The sequence below is a fragment of the Emydura macquarii genome, unplaced genomic scaffold, assembly GCF_026122565.2.
Source record: "Emydura macquarii macquarii isolate MOO-44397 ecotype Brisbane River unplaced genomic scaffold, CSIRO-AGI_Emac_v2 contig_2948, whole genome shotgun sequence".
Lineage (NCBI taxonomy): Eukaryota > Metazoa > Chordata > Testudines > Chelidae > Emydura > Emydura macquarii.
In genome coordinates this window covers 4310387-4326413 of record NW_027133085.1, presented here as the reverse complement: position 1 = coordinate 4326413, position 16027 = coordinate 4310387, and the positions used below count along the sequence as shown (strand labels likewise).

At 43.3% G+C, this 16027-nt stretch overlaps 1 protein-coding gene and 1 long non-coding RNA gene across 3 annotated transcripts in view; one reads left to right on the top strand and one right to left on the bottom strand.

The window, feature by feature from the left end:
• Nucleotides 1–6909, bottom strand: part of TPPP (tubulin polymerization promoting protein) — a 99578-nt gene extending 92669 nt beyond the window's left edge. Inside the window, exon 1 of one of the 2 annotated variants that reach the window (XM_067569814.1) lies at nucleotides 6477–6909. In XM_067569814.1, coding sequence (XP_067425915.1) covers nucleotides 6477–6625 — 149 coding nt within the window. In that variant the 5' untranslated portion in view covers nucleotides 6626–6909. The remainder of the gene's footprint in view (nucleotides 1–6476) is intronic. The other variant, XM_067569815.1, reaches the window with a different exon arrangement.
• Nucleotides 6910–7836: 927 nt separating this feature from the next.
• LOC137167630 (uncharacterized) lies at nucleotides 7837–11074 on the top strand. Its single transcript, XR_010924151.1, has 3 exons — nucleotides 7837–7928; nucleotides 9273–9378; nucleotides 10733–11074. It is a non-coding gene; the product is annotated as an uncharacterized lncRNA (long non-coding RNA).
• Nucleotides 11075–16027: the final 4953 nt, after the last annotated feature.

Here is a 16027-nt window from a genome sequence, read left to right as displayed (position 1 = left end):
AGGCCCACAATATTCTGCAATTGCCCATGCATAGGCTGGAACCAGGCCAACAGGTCCACCACAGGTTTCACAGAATCATATGAACAATATTCCATGATTTGCAATGAAAACACTGAGTCCAAATTCACTTGAATTAAAATGCAGCATAAAAGGAGCCATAACTGTTCTGTCTAGTCATTTCCTCACAGCATAGCAAGGAAGTGACAGGACAAAATAGTCATACAAAGTGATAATTTCAAGTATTCCTTTTCTGTTTGCACCTGGTAGCTCTTCTCAACTGTCTCCTTTATTTCATTAAACAAACAGCTCCAGAGTTCCAGTAACAGTAGCCATTAATTCCAGATAAGATCTTGGGCCAAATTAAGCCTTAAGATAAACGACTAATCTTGGTAGAGCTTTTGCATCAGCCTAACCCACTCATTTATGACCTCTTTTCTATAGTATACTACAACTTTTAACTTTTATAGTATCTTTTCATTCATGGATCTTAAAGCACTTTTCCAAAACATTGCCTAATGAGGACTCAGCACTCCAAAAGGTAAATAAGGGATCATTTCACTCACCACTAACATGGAGAGTAGCACAGCAGCTGTTCAACACCATACAGCAATTCTATACAACAATTTAGCACATAGAGAACTGCGAACAACTAAAAATCCAGCAGGAAATCAGTCAGAATGTAATTAACAGGAATGGAATTTGGTCAGGAAAATGGAGTTAACAACCTTATCATCACAATAAGTACCAGGGGATTTTTAATGACCACAAACAGTCATGACCTGTTGAAAAATTGGACAGGATGTAGAAAAGAGACACAAAAGTGATTTGAGGGCTAGAGAAAATGCCTTACAGTGAGAGACTTTAAGGGCTCAATCTGTTTAGTTTATCAAAAGGAAGATCAAGAGGTGACTGACTTGATCACAGTGAAGTACCTTTACCGGAAAAGTTACTAAGTACAAAGGGCTCTTTAATCTAGTGGAGAAAGACATAACAAGAACCAATGACTATGACTGGAAGCTGGAGCCAAATTTAAATTAGAAATCAGCCAAGGGAAGCGGTGGATTCTTCAGAGCAAGACTGGATACCTTTATGCTTTAGTCAAACAAGTTACTGGGCGCAAGACAGGTGTAACTGGGTGAAATTTAATGGCCTGTGATATACAGGAAGTCAGATAATATGATCTAATGGCCCCTTTGGGACTTAAACTCTATGAATGAACGGCTTCATCAGTTTTACCTCTGAAACCACCTGTGAGTTTCTTTATGATCAGCCATTTAAGTACTGGTGCATCCCAACATTGCTTAGCTTGTGAGAGTGCACTGCAGGTGAAGGTGTGATCACAGCAGAGATAGGTATAGCCTCTGTTAGCTTTAGTCTAGCTAGGGCAGGTAACAACATCGTGTGTCAGCGCAGGCTAGCAAGGTAAGTACAAGCCCTCCAGGGACCATGAATGTGTGTTCTGGTTGCTAGCCCATGCCATTGTGTCTACACTGCTATTGTTACCTGTGCTAGCTAAATTAAAGCTAGCATGGGTATGCCTACTTGCGTTACCAGTGAGACATACCCTAATACAGGCTGCCTGAAGGATTCTGTTCCAGTCCTTTTGTTTTGAGAGGAAAGTGAGACTGTTACTTGTTGCAGACAATGTCTCTAGTAGGTGCTCCTTTAAGTCCTTCCAAGATAAACAGAGTCCTTAACATTTAACTTCAAAACCAAAAGGTCTCAGGTCCTCCCAATACAGGGATTCCTTTGTCAGCAGAATCTCTTAGGACTTGCACTTTCATAGCAATAATTGGGCTAAATACTCCATTCTATGTTGTACTTAAAGTTGCCTTTAATACCTTGTCAGAAACAGGCACACTGTTTTTATGCGCTCCTTTCAGTGATACAGGCTGTTAGCTTCAGGGGCTTCACTGTATGGTCAGTTTTCATCAAACATCCCTCTAATGTGTTCATTTTGTTTGATGTCCCCTATATTTAAACTTTGAGACACAAAAGTGTACTGAAGCAAGTCACATTTGGCAGCGATTAGCTCTGTGAGAGCTGTAGTCGAGGTCAGCAGCATGTAGATTCAGGGAAAGCTTCGGCATCTGCATTAACACACGAGCCTTGAAGTTCTCTGGCCTGTCACTCTCGCTCTTTGGAATTATTCCAGCACCAGATATAGATGGTGTTTAAATGCTTCAAAATCCAAACTCCACAAAAGTCATGTGTGCGCGTGCGCACACACACACACACACACACGCACGCACGCACGCACGCACAAAAACAATAGAAAAAGGAGGAACAGTAAAGAAATCTCAAAGAGCAGCACAGTTTAGGCTCACCCTTATTTATTTATCTTTTAAAAGTCCAATTGTCTACCTGCTGCCTGGTCCAAAGTTCTGAAACATCTCCTTTTCTTAGGAAAAGCACATTTAACTGCCCCACCATCATCTCTCTGTCTTGCGCACACGTACCACCAAAACAGAGAGAACTCAGGGACTCAAACTTAGGTCTGGTTTACATTTTAAATTTAGGTCAACATAGCTATGTTGGAAAAATCCACACCCCTAAGTGACACAGGTCTGCTGACCTAACACCAGCACAAAGACAACAAGATCGATAGAATAATGCTTCCAGCAATCTAGCTCCTGTCACTCAGAAAGGTGGTGTTACTACACTGACAGAAAAACCCCTTCTGTCACTGTAGGCTATGTTTACTGTATAGGGTTATGCCAGAAAGCCTAGGGTATAGTCCCCAGAGTGTAGACATATCCTAAGTTACTGCACACCAAGAAAACAAGGCCAGCACAAAATCAGCCTGAGAAACACTGTGTCACTAGTACTGTAGATCAGTGGTTTTTAACCACAGTCTGTGGACCTCCCAGAAGTCCATGGACCAATGTCTAAGATTTCCAAAGAGTTCTGCATATGCATATTCTTCATTTGAAATTTTTTGGGGGGGCTGAGAATGAAAAAAAAGTTTGGAAACCACTGCTGTAGATAAATTCCCATGGGCAGAAAAAGACCCTTGCAGCCTAAGAAGGGCTGCTAGTGCCTTTGCATTCTGATATTCAGCCACACACTCAACCCAGAAAACCAGCAGATCCCATTTCCACCACCAAAGCAACTGACAATCCAAAAGCAATAAAAACCCAAACTTAGAGCAGAAATGGAGTACAAGATAGCATGGTCACTTGGATTCTAGTGCATGCACATCCCCGTCATGAAAGCTGCTAAACTCAAGCATTTTAGCTGGCAAGTAGAAGCACATAAGAACCCCTCCTGCCTAGATGTACAGCAACAGTCTCCATTTTTAATCTCATAATGTTCCCCCTCAACCCACCCCACACAATCTACTCCAGCCTTGTGCCAAGTTTGAGGCCATAGACAACTTGCATTGCTGAGAGAATGTCTGAATGCATGAGATTTCTAAAAAGAACAATAGTAATAGACGCTTAACTACAGTAAGTCTTCAGCTCAACCAATATTAACTTTTTCTCCACTTTGAATGCTTTTAAAGCAAGCATTTAAAACACAACTGTCTGAGAACTGTCTATTCAGGACAAGCAAAAGGTGATGTCGGTTGTTGCTGTAACTCACCAAAATATGACACACATGCCGTCATTTAAGAATTACAAAAAGAGGCATTTTGGGTGAAAAATAAAGACATGTTTAATTTAATTGAAATCCACAGCATGAAAAGGTCTTTTCGGGGGGGGGGGGGGTGGATTTTAAATATTTTGCTAAACACTGTGGACGATCTCCTTAAATAGGGTCAGCAGGTATGCATGAGTAAAATGGAGAAGTAAGTCAGCCAATCATTATGCTGAAGAAAGTGGTGTTCTTGTTATGGGAAACATTGTAAAGAAAATCAGAATTGGTTTGTAAATACTGGCTCATCTTTATACTGCGGAGAAATAAGACTTGTATGACACAAGTAAGTTATGTAATGCGAGAGAATGCTTGAATTTCTATGGCTTATTACTACTTTACCTGGTAACTGCACTAGCTTTTCCTTTAAAAGCCCACATTTCACTCCAGCTATTTACCCAGATTGAAACATTAGATGGCTTATCCTCAAGTCAGTCAATACCTAAACATGCAATTAAGTCTGTTAGTCTGTGCATAGAGGATACACATAACCATCAGGTAGCCTTAATTGCCTCTCCTCCTTAAGAGCTCTAGTTTTTGTTTAAAGTTGAGGGCTCTAACAAAACAATGTTTAGGAAAAGTCACACTGCATTTGCCTGTATGTAGTGTAGCTAGAATGTCAGAAATCAGAACAGCACAGCTTTCAGCACAGCCAATCTATACTGTAAAACAAGTATACAGATATAATGATAAATAACTGCTATGCATAAATTTCAATGTATGCAGACCTTTTTCCAGTTACAGTAGTCTTACATGTAATAACACTGTGGGTGTGCACATGGGGATGGGGGAGGGGGTGTTTCATATCAACTGTAAGTTCTGTGCTTGGCTCCATAAAATGCTATTTTAATACTTAACAGTGGACATTGCACTTAGGCAGCCACAAGTGATACACTGGTATTTTGAAAGGCATTTGGCAACTGGCAAGAAGAAACGAAAATGACTGCTGACATTTTAAGAAACAAACAAATGGAATCTTTTCATATATGTGCTCTTATTAACAATCTTTTACACCTGAGAACCACAGCCTATAATGAAAATTCTTTACACTTCCCCATTCATTCTCAATTTTTCATTTTAACAGAAATAAAATCTTTGAGTCCCACTGAGCTGTGCACCTGTTATAAAGGACAAGTTATCTAAAGACATAAGTAGAGCTGTGTGAAAAGATTCTCCCTGGCAGCAGGAGCAGTGAAAATAAAAATCACATTTCAAAGTTTTCCTGGTTTATGTCAAACTGAAAGGCAAGTCTCTGTACAAACTGCCCAGTGACATTTTGAAGTGTTCACGATGAAAAATTGTGTTCCCAAGTAACAATTACAAAATTCTGCACTATACCAAATTTCTGAATTAAAAAAAAATCCTTTTTCATTCTTGAATAGTCAAACACTAACATCTTGCAATACTAATGAAGAAAAAAATAACCTACTTGCCCAAGAGAGTGAGCTGCAGCCATTCAGAAAACACCAGATTTAGCTGGATTTGAAGTAGTAAATTCAACTACTTATTTTTATAATTAACGAGCTGTGAAAAAAGGTAATTTTTTGTCTGCACACATTTTTTTTTCTTTCTTGTATACTGAATTTTGCTTTTTTACCTGCTGTCAGTCTTTTGCATGGAAGTGTTCTTGTAGGCCAGATGCTGGGATTTGTGGAGGGCTGTTTAGATTTGTTCTATGTAACTTTACATTGCATAACGCTAACTAACCCCGGAATGTTTTTAATAAGTGAATCCTTTCTACCCACCAAACTCTGTATAAGGTGGGACTGTTCTGTACCAAAACTCAAGAGAGAGAGACTTAAGAAGCACTCAGTAAACAGGAGCAGGTAGTCTTACATTAATAACGTGGAACAAAATTAAAAGATTTCCACAATTAATGCAGAGCCAGGTATCATCTGAAAGATTTGGGTGAACAACTCTGTGAAGCCAGCACTTTCTTCTGGGTGGAATCAAGCGAGCATTGCTGGACTCAGGCTAAACAGTCAGCCCGGACATCAACCATGCAAGACTCCAGCTCTCTCCAGGGCAGGTGCTTTTGCACTGTTGCATGTCCTCGAAGCAGGGGAGTGGGAGGAGGAGTCCTACTCAAGGATGCAGCTGCCAACGCTCACGGGCTCCATCCTGCAGCATCAGACAAGATGCAGCTGGAGCAGACTCCCAGCTGCCAGCACTGGGCTGACGGCCGCTCCAGAGAAGGGAAACAGTTTTATACTGCGCCTCTCTCCTGCTCCTACCCGGGCGGCAAGGGAAACGTCGCCCAAAAGAAGGAGAGAAAAAGCCAGATTGGGAGGCTGCCACAGGAGAGGTCCTTGTCCGTTTCTCTGGCCCCCCTTCTCCTTCTCCTCCTTCTCCTCCTCGGGGGTTGGGTTATATAATGGGAACGTGCAACAAGCGCGCCAGAATCTCGGCCAGGTTCTGCGGCCCGATCGCATCCCTCCTGGTTACCCGGAGCCAAAGGCTACTGCGCTGCCATAGCCGGCGCTGCGAGGAGCCACACGCGCCCTCGGCCGCTTGTCTAAAGCAACGAGCCCCGTCGCTGCCGCTGGGGAACCTGCCGAGCGAGCGACGGCTGGACTTGCAGCCGCCCGCCCTGCAGCGCCCGGGGTGCGGGGGATGGCGAGGGGCTGCAGCCGGCGCGGCGCAGAACCTCCGCCGCCCCCAGGGCGTAGCGCGCGCTCGCGGCACGGACCCCTCGGACCCGGGGGACGCTCCCCGCCGCGCGCCACGGCTCAGCTGCACCAGCTGCGCTGACCCCTGGGCAGCGCCAGCGCAACCCTGCGCTCCGCCGCGACGCGCCCAGCGCTGCCCGCGAGGCAAGCGGAGAGGAGGCGTCCACTTACCCCCTCGGCTCGGGTCGGGTCCGGGTCCCTGCCTGGCTGCCACCCGGGAGCCGACACACCGGGGAACCAACCCAGCCCCCGCCAGCCGGGCGCCGCGGCTCCGCCCCCGCTCGGCTGGCATTGGTGCGCGGCCCGCCGCCCGCCCCCATGGGCTGAGCGGGCCGTGCGGGAGAGGGGGGCTCCGCCCTGGCTCCCGTCGGGTGTGAGGTAATGAAGTAGCGCGGCTGGGGAGCGAGAGCCGCTGCCTTACATGGCTGGTTGCAGGCCGGGGTGCCCGGCCCGCCGCGTCTGGTATTTATACCCCGCGCGCCTCCCCTAGTCTCCGGCGCTGCTGGTGCGTCCGGTCACCGGCGGCAGGTGCCCGGGCAGGTAGGGAGGCAGGCAGCGAGCAGGAGGCCAATCACGGCGCCGAGGGGCGGTGGCGCTGCTGCGAGAGGGCTGCAGCTCAGAGGCTGGCTGGGGTTGTGCAACCTCCTTGAGAACAAGTGTAGCTGTTCCTGGCGCCCTCTTCCTCCTCCATCCATTCCAGCAGACGGGCCAGTTGCCCTGGGGCTGGCCACTTCTGGGTCCCGCTCTCCTAGATTCTCCAGCCTCATTGGACCAGAGTTAGCGACTGCTAGCTTGAAAAGCTGGCCCTAGATGCTCCTAGCACCACACAAACTGGGGCCTGGCTGGCCTCCGGAGCCTGGCAGAGTTTGGCCATAAATGCAAAAACAGCACCCTCCATAGGGAGAACACGTGCTGCTTCTACTAGTTCTCTGAAAATCACTAGACCCTCACCGCTTTGTGGCATGAGGAAGTGGAGAGGACAAAAGACCAATCTGGTGTTTAGGCCCAGGCTTTTTAAGTTGCAGCAGAAGCAACTAAATGTGGTCTGTTTAAGCTGTGGAAGTTATGAGACCAAGGCCAAAAACTGGCAGGATCCAGATGCCATATCCTGGATTTTGTGGCACTGCTGTGCTGGGATGCATCAGAGGCTGGCTACGCTTTTCTCTCTCTTTTGACAATACAATTTGAGGACTTTGGTCCAAAATTTAGCAGTATCCAGGTAGAGATAGATTGCACTTCTCTTTCTCACATTATGGGCACAGGAAACCCAGTTTCTGAGACACACCAGCTGTGGATAAGAAGAGGTCACAGGTATGATAAAATAGCAAAGTTCCTCATGTAGGAACATCATGGAGCTAGAGTCCTTAAGCATAAAAGCAAGTTTAAAAAATGGGGCTACTAAGTCATATGGTCCCTATAGAAATGCCATTCAATAGCAGAGAGACATATCACCAGTTGAAGGAGGTGTTCTCTTAATGCTTAATAAAACCCCAGAAGACTGTGCATTGCTGATTGAAGTTCTCTTCCCTACCAGGCAGGTCGGCTGATAATTTCTCCAAGCCGGCAGTGTAGTTCCTTTGATAGACCAGTGACCAGCCTGGGACAGGCAGGAGTTGTAGTAAGGTGAGTGAGAGGTTAGAACAGCTCTCCCTTCTCTACTAAAATCTGGTTTGGGTAAGCAGCATTGCAGTTTCTGCTCTGCTGGTACTCTGAGAGCTCCCCCTCCTGTTTCAATCTGCTTTAAACGCTGGGTAGAGGTTGCTAGAACTGGGATATAAGATGAGACAATAGATCCCCATTTGCTCTAAAAAATTTTCTCCCACTTTTTAGAAGACTAAAAGTATAAGGGAGGTCATGATTTCTTAATAATGCTGAGAACCTGCTTTCAGAAGGGAAAGTAATGATATAGCAGACAAGCCAGTAATGCCCTAGATCTGTGCTAGATCAAGGCCTACTAGCATCAAGCTAGTCTCCCTCCTTTAGATTCTGTTACTTGATTGACTTTGGGGTTGAACCTATCCTACTCCCAGTCAGGTGTTAAATTATATTTCTCTACTAGGACTTTTCACAGCATGCAGAGATCCGTGGCCTCAATGTCTAGGATCGACCATAGAAGTATAGTGCTTAGGACAGATTAAGCCCTGGCACAAATTAATGCCAGGTATAAATTTGATCCAGCCTATACACTTGAACTCACATTAAGGTTACAGGCCTTATTTCACTTTATCACAGCTGAGTAGTTCTTTATCCTTAACCTTTAAAAAAAACAAAAATAAGCTTACTTTCTGACCATACTTTGAAGGTTCCCTCCAACAACTGTGGAGGATCCTGAAAGCTGCCATACAAGATAACCTTCTTCCTTTCACAAAGCAAATTTTAAGAGTATGTGCTATTGAAGGGTGTGCCACCAGCCAGTTTTTAACAGAAGAAGATAGGTGAGTCGTCAACAGGATCAAGGGTACCTCAGGGCAGACATGTTCTGCCAGTCTAATCCTAGCTAGCCCCTACTTCTCTCTCAACTATCTAGCCTGATAGCTAACCCTCAAGGGACAGAAACATTACATGTAATTTTAAATAATAAAATAGATGAGAGAGGGTTGAGGCTCTATTCTCCCTCTTTAACCTAGATTAGCTAATCTGGATACTGGTCTTCTGCCTCCTCCAAATAAATGTAGAAAACTCCAGAAAATCAATTTCCAGGGATATATCAAAGTTTGCTCCAATAAGTGACATAACCTTGGGATCATTTCCATCTTAAACAGATTAACTCTTCCTATCCTTGAAGCCAGAAGATTAGACAGTCTTTCTAAATCTAGAAATGTCAAAGGAACATTTATTATTTAGTCCTTTAGATTTAGAATGTAAGGCTACTATCCTAGGATGTATGTGCCTTTATCTTAAACTCAAATCAAAACAAGGATAAATCCAGCAGCCAACTCATGCATCTTTTTTTATGGCTTTCTGCAGCACCCATAATGTTAGCATCCAAATATGTTCCAGCTAAATTGAGTGTACATGGTGAGGTCCCTAAAACTTCAGTGAGTTTTCAGATCTTCTCCCCTCCCTGCATAAGGTAAGAAGAATTCTTCCCTATCCAGGGGAGAATTTATTTTGTTTTATACTAATTTTGGTGGAAATGCTTTGTCAAAGAGGAGGATGTTGCAGCAAGCCCTGTAAGTGGTCAGTTACTGGATTAGTCTGATCCCTTCTGGAAGTTTATTCCATAGCAAAAACCTCATGAGCAAAAATCTTTGCAAGATGCATTTTCCCAGAGGCGCACAGCTGAGTTTGTAGGCCACAGATGTAGCTGGATGATGCATATTTTCTCTGGTACATCATTCATTGGCCTATGCATAAATCAAGATACCTGACCTGATGGTTCATTGTTCTGACCTAGTATTTTATATCCTATTTTCCTTTTCTAAATAATCTTTTGGAAATACAGATACCATGGTGAGGGATATCTATAGTGAAGATTGCCTAAGTATTTCTATTCTAAAGGGCAATTTTCAGCTACTTCTAACTTTCTCCAAGTTTTACCTTTACAGCTAAAATTTGTTATGCATGAGTCAGGGAGCACATGCTTTTGTGCAAGTTGCATCAAAATGATTGAGACATTTTTAAATCACCAAAGAAGTGAAAACAAATATGTAGTTCTTCTGCTACAAAAATATGTTGCACTCGGTTTCTGAAAACTTCTAGCATCTCTGGCAATGATGATGGAAACTTGAAAATGATCAGAAACATTGTCCCTGACTTTATGCACTTTTCATCAATCTGGTGAAAACTAGGTATGTTGTGGTCAAGTTTTTTAAAGGGTTTTAAAACTATACTTTGCACATGAGCTCTGGACTATGTTAAATGGTAAAGCGAACAGTTTGCAATATACATGCACACTGAATGGGAATTTCTATTGAATAATGTGTGAGATTCCAGTAGATGTCCATGCATAACAAAATGGAATAGAATTGCAGTTTTCATGAGAAGGGAGATTCGTAGCATCAGAAGTACTTCATATTGGCACTGCATCTTCCTATGAGGCCCTGCTCATAATTAGAACCTCAGTAGTACTGTGATACAAATAAGTAATTACTTAATAGTAATTAAGGTGCATATGGAGGATGAGGAGCAGTGAAGAAGGCTTGCATGGAATAAGGTATAGGCTTCTGTCTCACTTATTGCATATATTGACCAGTACAAAGCACAATTGCTGAACATGAAATTTCTGTTTAGGCAATTTTTTTTTTTTTTTTAAATGTTGGAATTTCCATTAAAAAAGACATTAAAAATAATGAAGCGCTCAAAACTTGGAAAATGACCAAGTTAAAGATGCCTGTGGAACTGTTGTCTGTCCTGTTACGCATATGTATGACAACATAATCTTTATATGAGTGTATGATCATATACTTTGTTGTTTGTTTCTGCAGGGACCCATCTAACTCACTGAGTACATTGGAAACAGAATGAGGAAGTTTGTGTAACTAACAAGTCTGGAGTCTAGGGCACCTCTGGCTCAGTGCACAAGTTGTGATGAGCACTGAGCAAGGCAGAGATCCTCTAGAAAAGGAAAGATGGTCTTGTGAATCATGAAATCTGAATTCTATTGCTCCATCTGCCCCAGGCTTCCTCAAGAAAGTTGCTATGGCCCTGATCCGGGCTCAAGTGTTTCTTTCTCTGGCCCAATGACTATTTAAGTATTTATCCACAGTGGAGCAACTTCACCAGGAGAGTCTGAGGGAGCCCCCATCAGATTATCCCATAGATCAGTGGTTAGAGTGCTCTCCTGGTACGCAGGAGACTCCTGTTCAAATTCTCTCTCCCCTTCTGCCAAGGAGTGGGGAAATAGAACCTGGGCTTTCCACATCCCAGGTGAGTGTTCTAACCACTGGACTAAAAGTTATAAGATAGTCACCAGCACTGCCTCCTTCTTCAACCAGATTTTGAATGGGAACCAATCTGGTAGGCACCCACTGAGGACGTTTACCGGATTGGGCCCCACATATGACTTCTTCGGTGGAGGAATGCCTGTCTTTTCTGGATTGTGAATCACTCTAGGGCTGAGACAGGAGAGAGGCATCAGTGCACATGCCCAGAGGCAGGAACTTCGGTGCTGCAGGAACTTCTACCCTGGAAATTTAGGTGCTGAGTAAGTTTAGGCACCACAGGGTTCAGGATGGCAGCGGAGGCGAACTGGGTCTTGGGTGCCTAAGTCTGGGCTTTAGACCTCTAAGTACCTTTGTGGATCTGGACCTAAATCTCTCAATGCCTCAGTTTTGCATCTGTACTATGAAAATGAAGCCTCCCTTATCTCCCAGTGGTCTGGTGAGGATATATTCATTAATGTTGGTGAGGCGGTCAGATACTATCGTGATGGATGCTACAGAAAAGCCTATGGAGACAAATTTTTCATGCGGGGAGGATTTGGCTGTTGTGCAGAGCATGAGACCAGCCACTCAATAATGAGAAAAATATAAATATTGAACAGCTGCCTCATTCATTGAGCATTGTTCATCTTATGCTCTGCATGTGGCAGGAATCCTTTGGAAAAAATAATGTCGTTATATAACTAAATAATGCATTTAGTGAATTAGGAGCACGTATTTCCATGTGATTTGTACTCCTGAATCACTTAGGTATTTTGAAAATCAGACCCTCTATCATATTTCACAAAGGGTAAGGGTTATTTGCACCAGCTACTTTCACTTTGTAATTTTCTGATTTCTGAGTACTTCACTTTGCAACCTTAAGGATCTTTTCATATAGCTTTTTGGTAGTGAATTAGATCTGATTCATTACATACACTCAGTACCCTCACGTTTTGGTTTATTCTGAGTTCATGATTTGCAGGCCTCAAACTACCATCAGTTAGAGAGAAGCAAGCCCTAAATATCTTTGCCCCTGCAGTCCTATTTCTGGAAAGAGAAATAGCCAGCCCTGTAATTTGCCAAATCAACAGAGAATTGCAGGGGGTGGGTGAACATCAATGCAAGTCCCGCTGGCCAGAGTTTAGGAATCATCAGTGTTAGAAAAATAGACAGAACTTGGATGAATATGTGGGGTATTCATATGCAAATGAGCACACCAAGCTTCCCACAGCAGTTGCCATAGTGGAGACATTCATTCAGTACCCTTGCTCCACCAGTGACCTATATGTGATGCTTCAAAGAAAGATGGAAGAAAGGAAATAATTGCATTTACTCAAATATACCAGGATTTCTCAGAGGAAAAAGTCTTTCTGGCTTATTGTGAGCAATTAGCTAATATACCCTGAAGCATGAGAGGAGTTGGTCACTGGATTTACTGCTTTTTTATTCAACTTTAGCCTACATTAATCAGTTTTTTGATACATACAAAAGAGCATCCTTTTCTATCCCACTAATTTTTGTCTCAAATCTCAAACTGATTTTCCTTGGCACTGAATTCTACAGCTATTCCTATGTGCTGTGTAAATTAGAATCCTTTCAATATTACATTTGGTGGCAGACAATTGTTTTAAGTGCGCCTTGCTCTTATGAGATGGGATTAAGTGGGTGGAAGTACTTCTAAATCATTCATTGTTTTATGAGCAGCTGTCTTGTCACGTCTTACTTTTATTTCTTTTTAAGATATCCCATGCAACCACCTCTAGAACTCTTACCTGTGCTGCTCTCTACCTTTGTCCACACCAGCAATGTCCTTTTTGATGTAAAACAAATAAGAGCATGGTTAGGGCTCATTCCTTCAGTGTGAATATGCACTGATACAGCAAGTGGGTCTATCATAGATGAAACTAGATATGTAGGAGGTGAAATCCTGGCTGCATTGAAGTCTGTGGGAGTAGTGCCATTGACTTCACTGGAGCCAGGATTTCATCCTTGGTATTCAGCCACAACTTACTTCCACATTTGTGGAAGGCTTTACCAAGTTTTAGTTATTGTAACTTTAGGGAGTTTCAGAAGGTTAATGACATTACAAACCTGTACGGGCTAGGTTCACATACTACAGTGACATTTTATTTTAGAGGTGTATGTTGCTATTAAACTAGAGTCAGAGGAAAGCCAAAGTATTAAAAACTGAAACCATCCTCTACCACAAAGTATCCTACTCAAAGAGCCAGTGGTTCTATGCAATAAGAACCACAAAGCTCGAAACAATAAATTTTATCCACACATTAAAGACCTTCTAATACACTACAGCATTATTTGATTTAGGCCAAAAGTTGATGCCTGGAGTGGGATTTTCAATAGGTCTCCAACTAAACACCTAGCTGCCGCTTTAGGTGCCTAAATACCTTTAAAAATCTGGCCCCACAACCCTAGATTTAGGCTCCTAAATAAATGACCAGATTCACATATGCTGTGCAGTGACCTGGCTAGGCTAGGCTAACTATGAGGAGGGTCCGAGGCAAACCAAGACAAAAAGGATCATTTTAAATGTTTAACTTTTAAAAGGGAAAACCCCAAAATTGTACCAGGAGCATAAATAATATAGACTGTTACCAAAAACTTAATACTTATGCTAATAAACTATAGTCTAGGCTTACTTGGTCCTGCCTCAGGGCCGGGGGCTGGACTCGATGACCTCCCAAGCCCTATATTTCTATGATTCTAGCCTGTGCAGTTACTACCAAATGCATTGTTGTTAACAAGAACAAAAAAGATTACTCTGCCATATACTGTGTCACTTCAGAGAAGAATCAGCTTTTCCTCTCCTTGGCTATAAATCCAGCTCCACTCTTGCTGTCCTCTTCTTTGCTTCTCTTCTGCTGGAAGTGCTGAACTGTTTTCCGTCAATTGATGTTCACACAGTCACTCTTTCTGTTCATGTGCTTTAGGTCCTTTGTGGATGGGCTTCTCATTTACCATTTTCAGGTTCTGTTTGCATCTAACACAGCTTTTTGTTCAATTCCTTTTTTCACCAATTATATTTCCTTTCAGATTTATCCCCCTTGACGCTTGCTCTCTGGTACGTCTGTCAATTCTGTTTCCCTCTACTTTCCTTCTCTAACAGCACCTGCTCAGATATCCAGGTCTATTTTTTTCCTGCTTCTCCTGACCTGAAACCTCTCCTATATTTCTTCTTTCCACCTTCTCACTTCCCATCCCTCTGCTTTTATTCTCCTGTTCTTCTTTTAGTTTATCCCCTCACCACCTACTGCAGCTCCAGTTCATCTGCTAGCTCAGCATCTCCATCCTTCTTCTCTAATGGCTTTTTCCAACTGCCCTTTTGGGTGGATTCTAAGCCCCCTCCCCAGCTTGAGCTGCCCTCTCCTGGGCCCTCTCTCTCCCTAGGACAGCATTCTGTGCTGCTGCATCGCAGCTGCCACAGGTGGTAGTGCCAGGGTGCTGATTACTACACTTACCGCATCCTCCTTAACATACATGTCCCCATGTATACCTAGGTGGCACTCCATTAATAACTAACTTATGCTCCTATCATCGTTTACATTAACTTTTGATTAGAACCATTCTATTCAGTGTGTGAGAGAGAGAGAGAGAGAGATAAATAAAACATTTACATTGTTCACTTTCCCCATACGTACCAATAAGGTTGTTGGGTTCCACCACTCCCATTCTTTTGGTTACTGCGCATTTTGCCTCCTTGTAGCTATCTTTTCAGAGATACCTCTTTTGTATTGCATTCAGAGCGTCTAGGCACTGGTTCAGACACCTCATCTGTGTCTGTTGTTAGACTTATAGGTTCCCTTGCAAGCTGGAAGAAACCTGACATAATGCCCCATTGCTCAACTGGGAAACCTAGCATTACTGTGTCCCCTCTTGATGGCCTTTGCCTCTTCCTCAGAGCTCTGTGCTGGTCAGTCTTGGTTTCCATTTGCACCAGGATCCACTTCAAAGCAGCAAGGCTTCAGCAGGTTGTAGTGTACCACTTTGGTCACAGTCACATCAGACTCCAGCTGTATTCTGTAGACTGGTAACTCAGGATAGGGAATTGCAGCCACAGCATATGGTTCAAGGTTCCATATGCTGTCTATCTTATTGCACCTCTGTCATCTCAGCAACAGATATTCTCCAACCATCATTTTTTTTTAATCACATGGTTCCGTTTGTTGTTGTTTTGCTTTCTTTAGGTATTGAACTACTTGTGTTCCAACTTCCTTCATCCACTTATGCTGTTCTTTGGCCCATTCGGTTACCTCTCTCCTTTCTTTATATTGAGGCTCATTTGTCACTCTGAATACTATGTCCATAGACAACCTTTGCCAAACCTGAGCTAATATGGCGTATATTGGGTGGAAGACTGTTTTGTGGTGTTATACACATAAATCAACTCAGGGAGCAATTCAGGCCAGACCGTCTTATGGTCCTTCTGTAGACTTCTGAACATGTGGATGATAGTTTTGGTTAATGTGTTCACACAGGCCATTAGTTTGGGAATGATATACAGTGGTTCTGAGCTTGTGACTCCCAAACATGCTGCACAATTAGTGGAACAGTTGTGACTCAAACTAGTCCTTGATTATTCCATACCTGCACTGGATACCTATAGGGCTCCAGAAGACTTTTGCTGTGGTTTTGGCAGTCACATCCTTGACCGGCACTGCTATGCAAACTTGGTCTAGTGATCTGTCATCACTAATACATAGAATAGTCCTCTTCTATTGGGTTCCAATTTCAAGTGATCCAGAGCTACCCGTTCTAATGGTGCATTGCTTAATGGTGCCTTAGCTGAGCTGCTGCCCTTCCAACTGCAGATTTGACAGTTTTCACACCACCAAACAATGT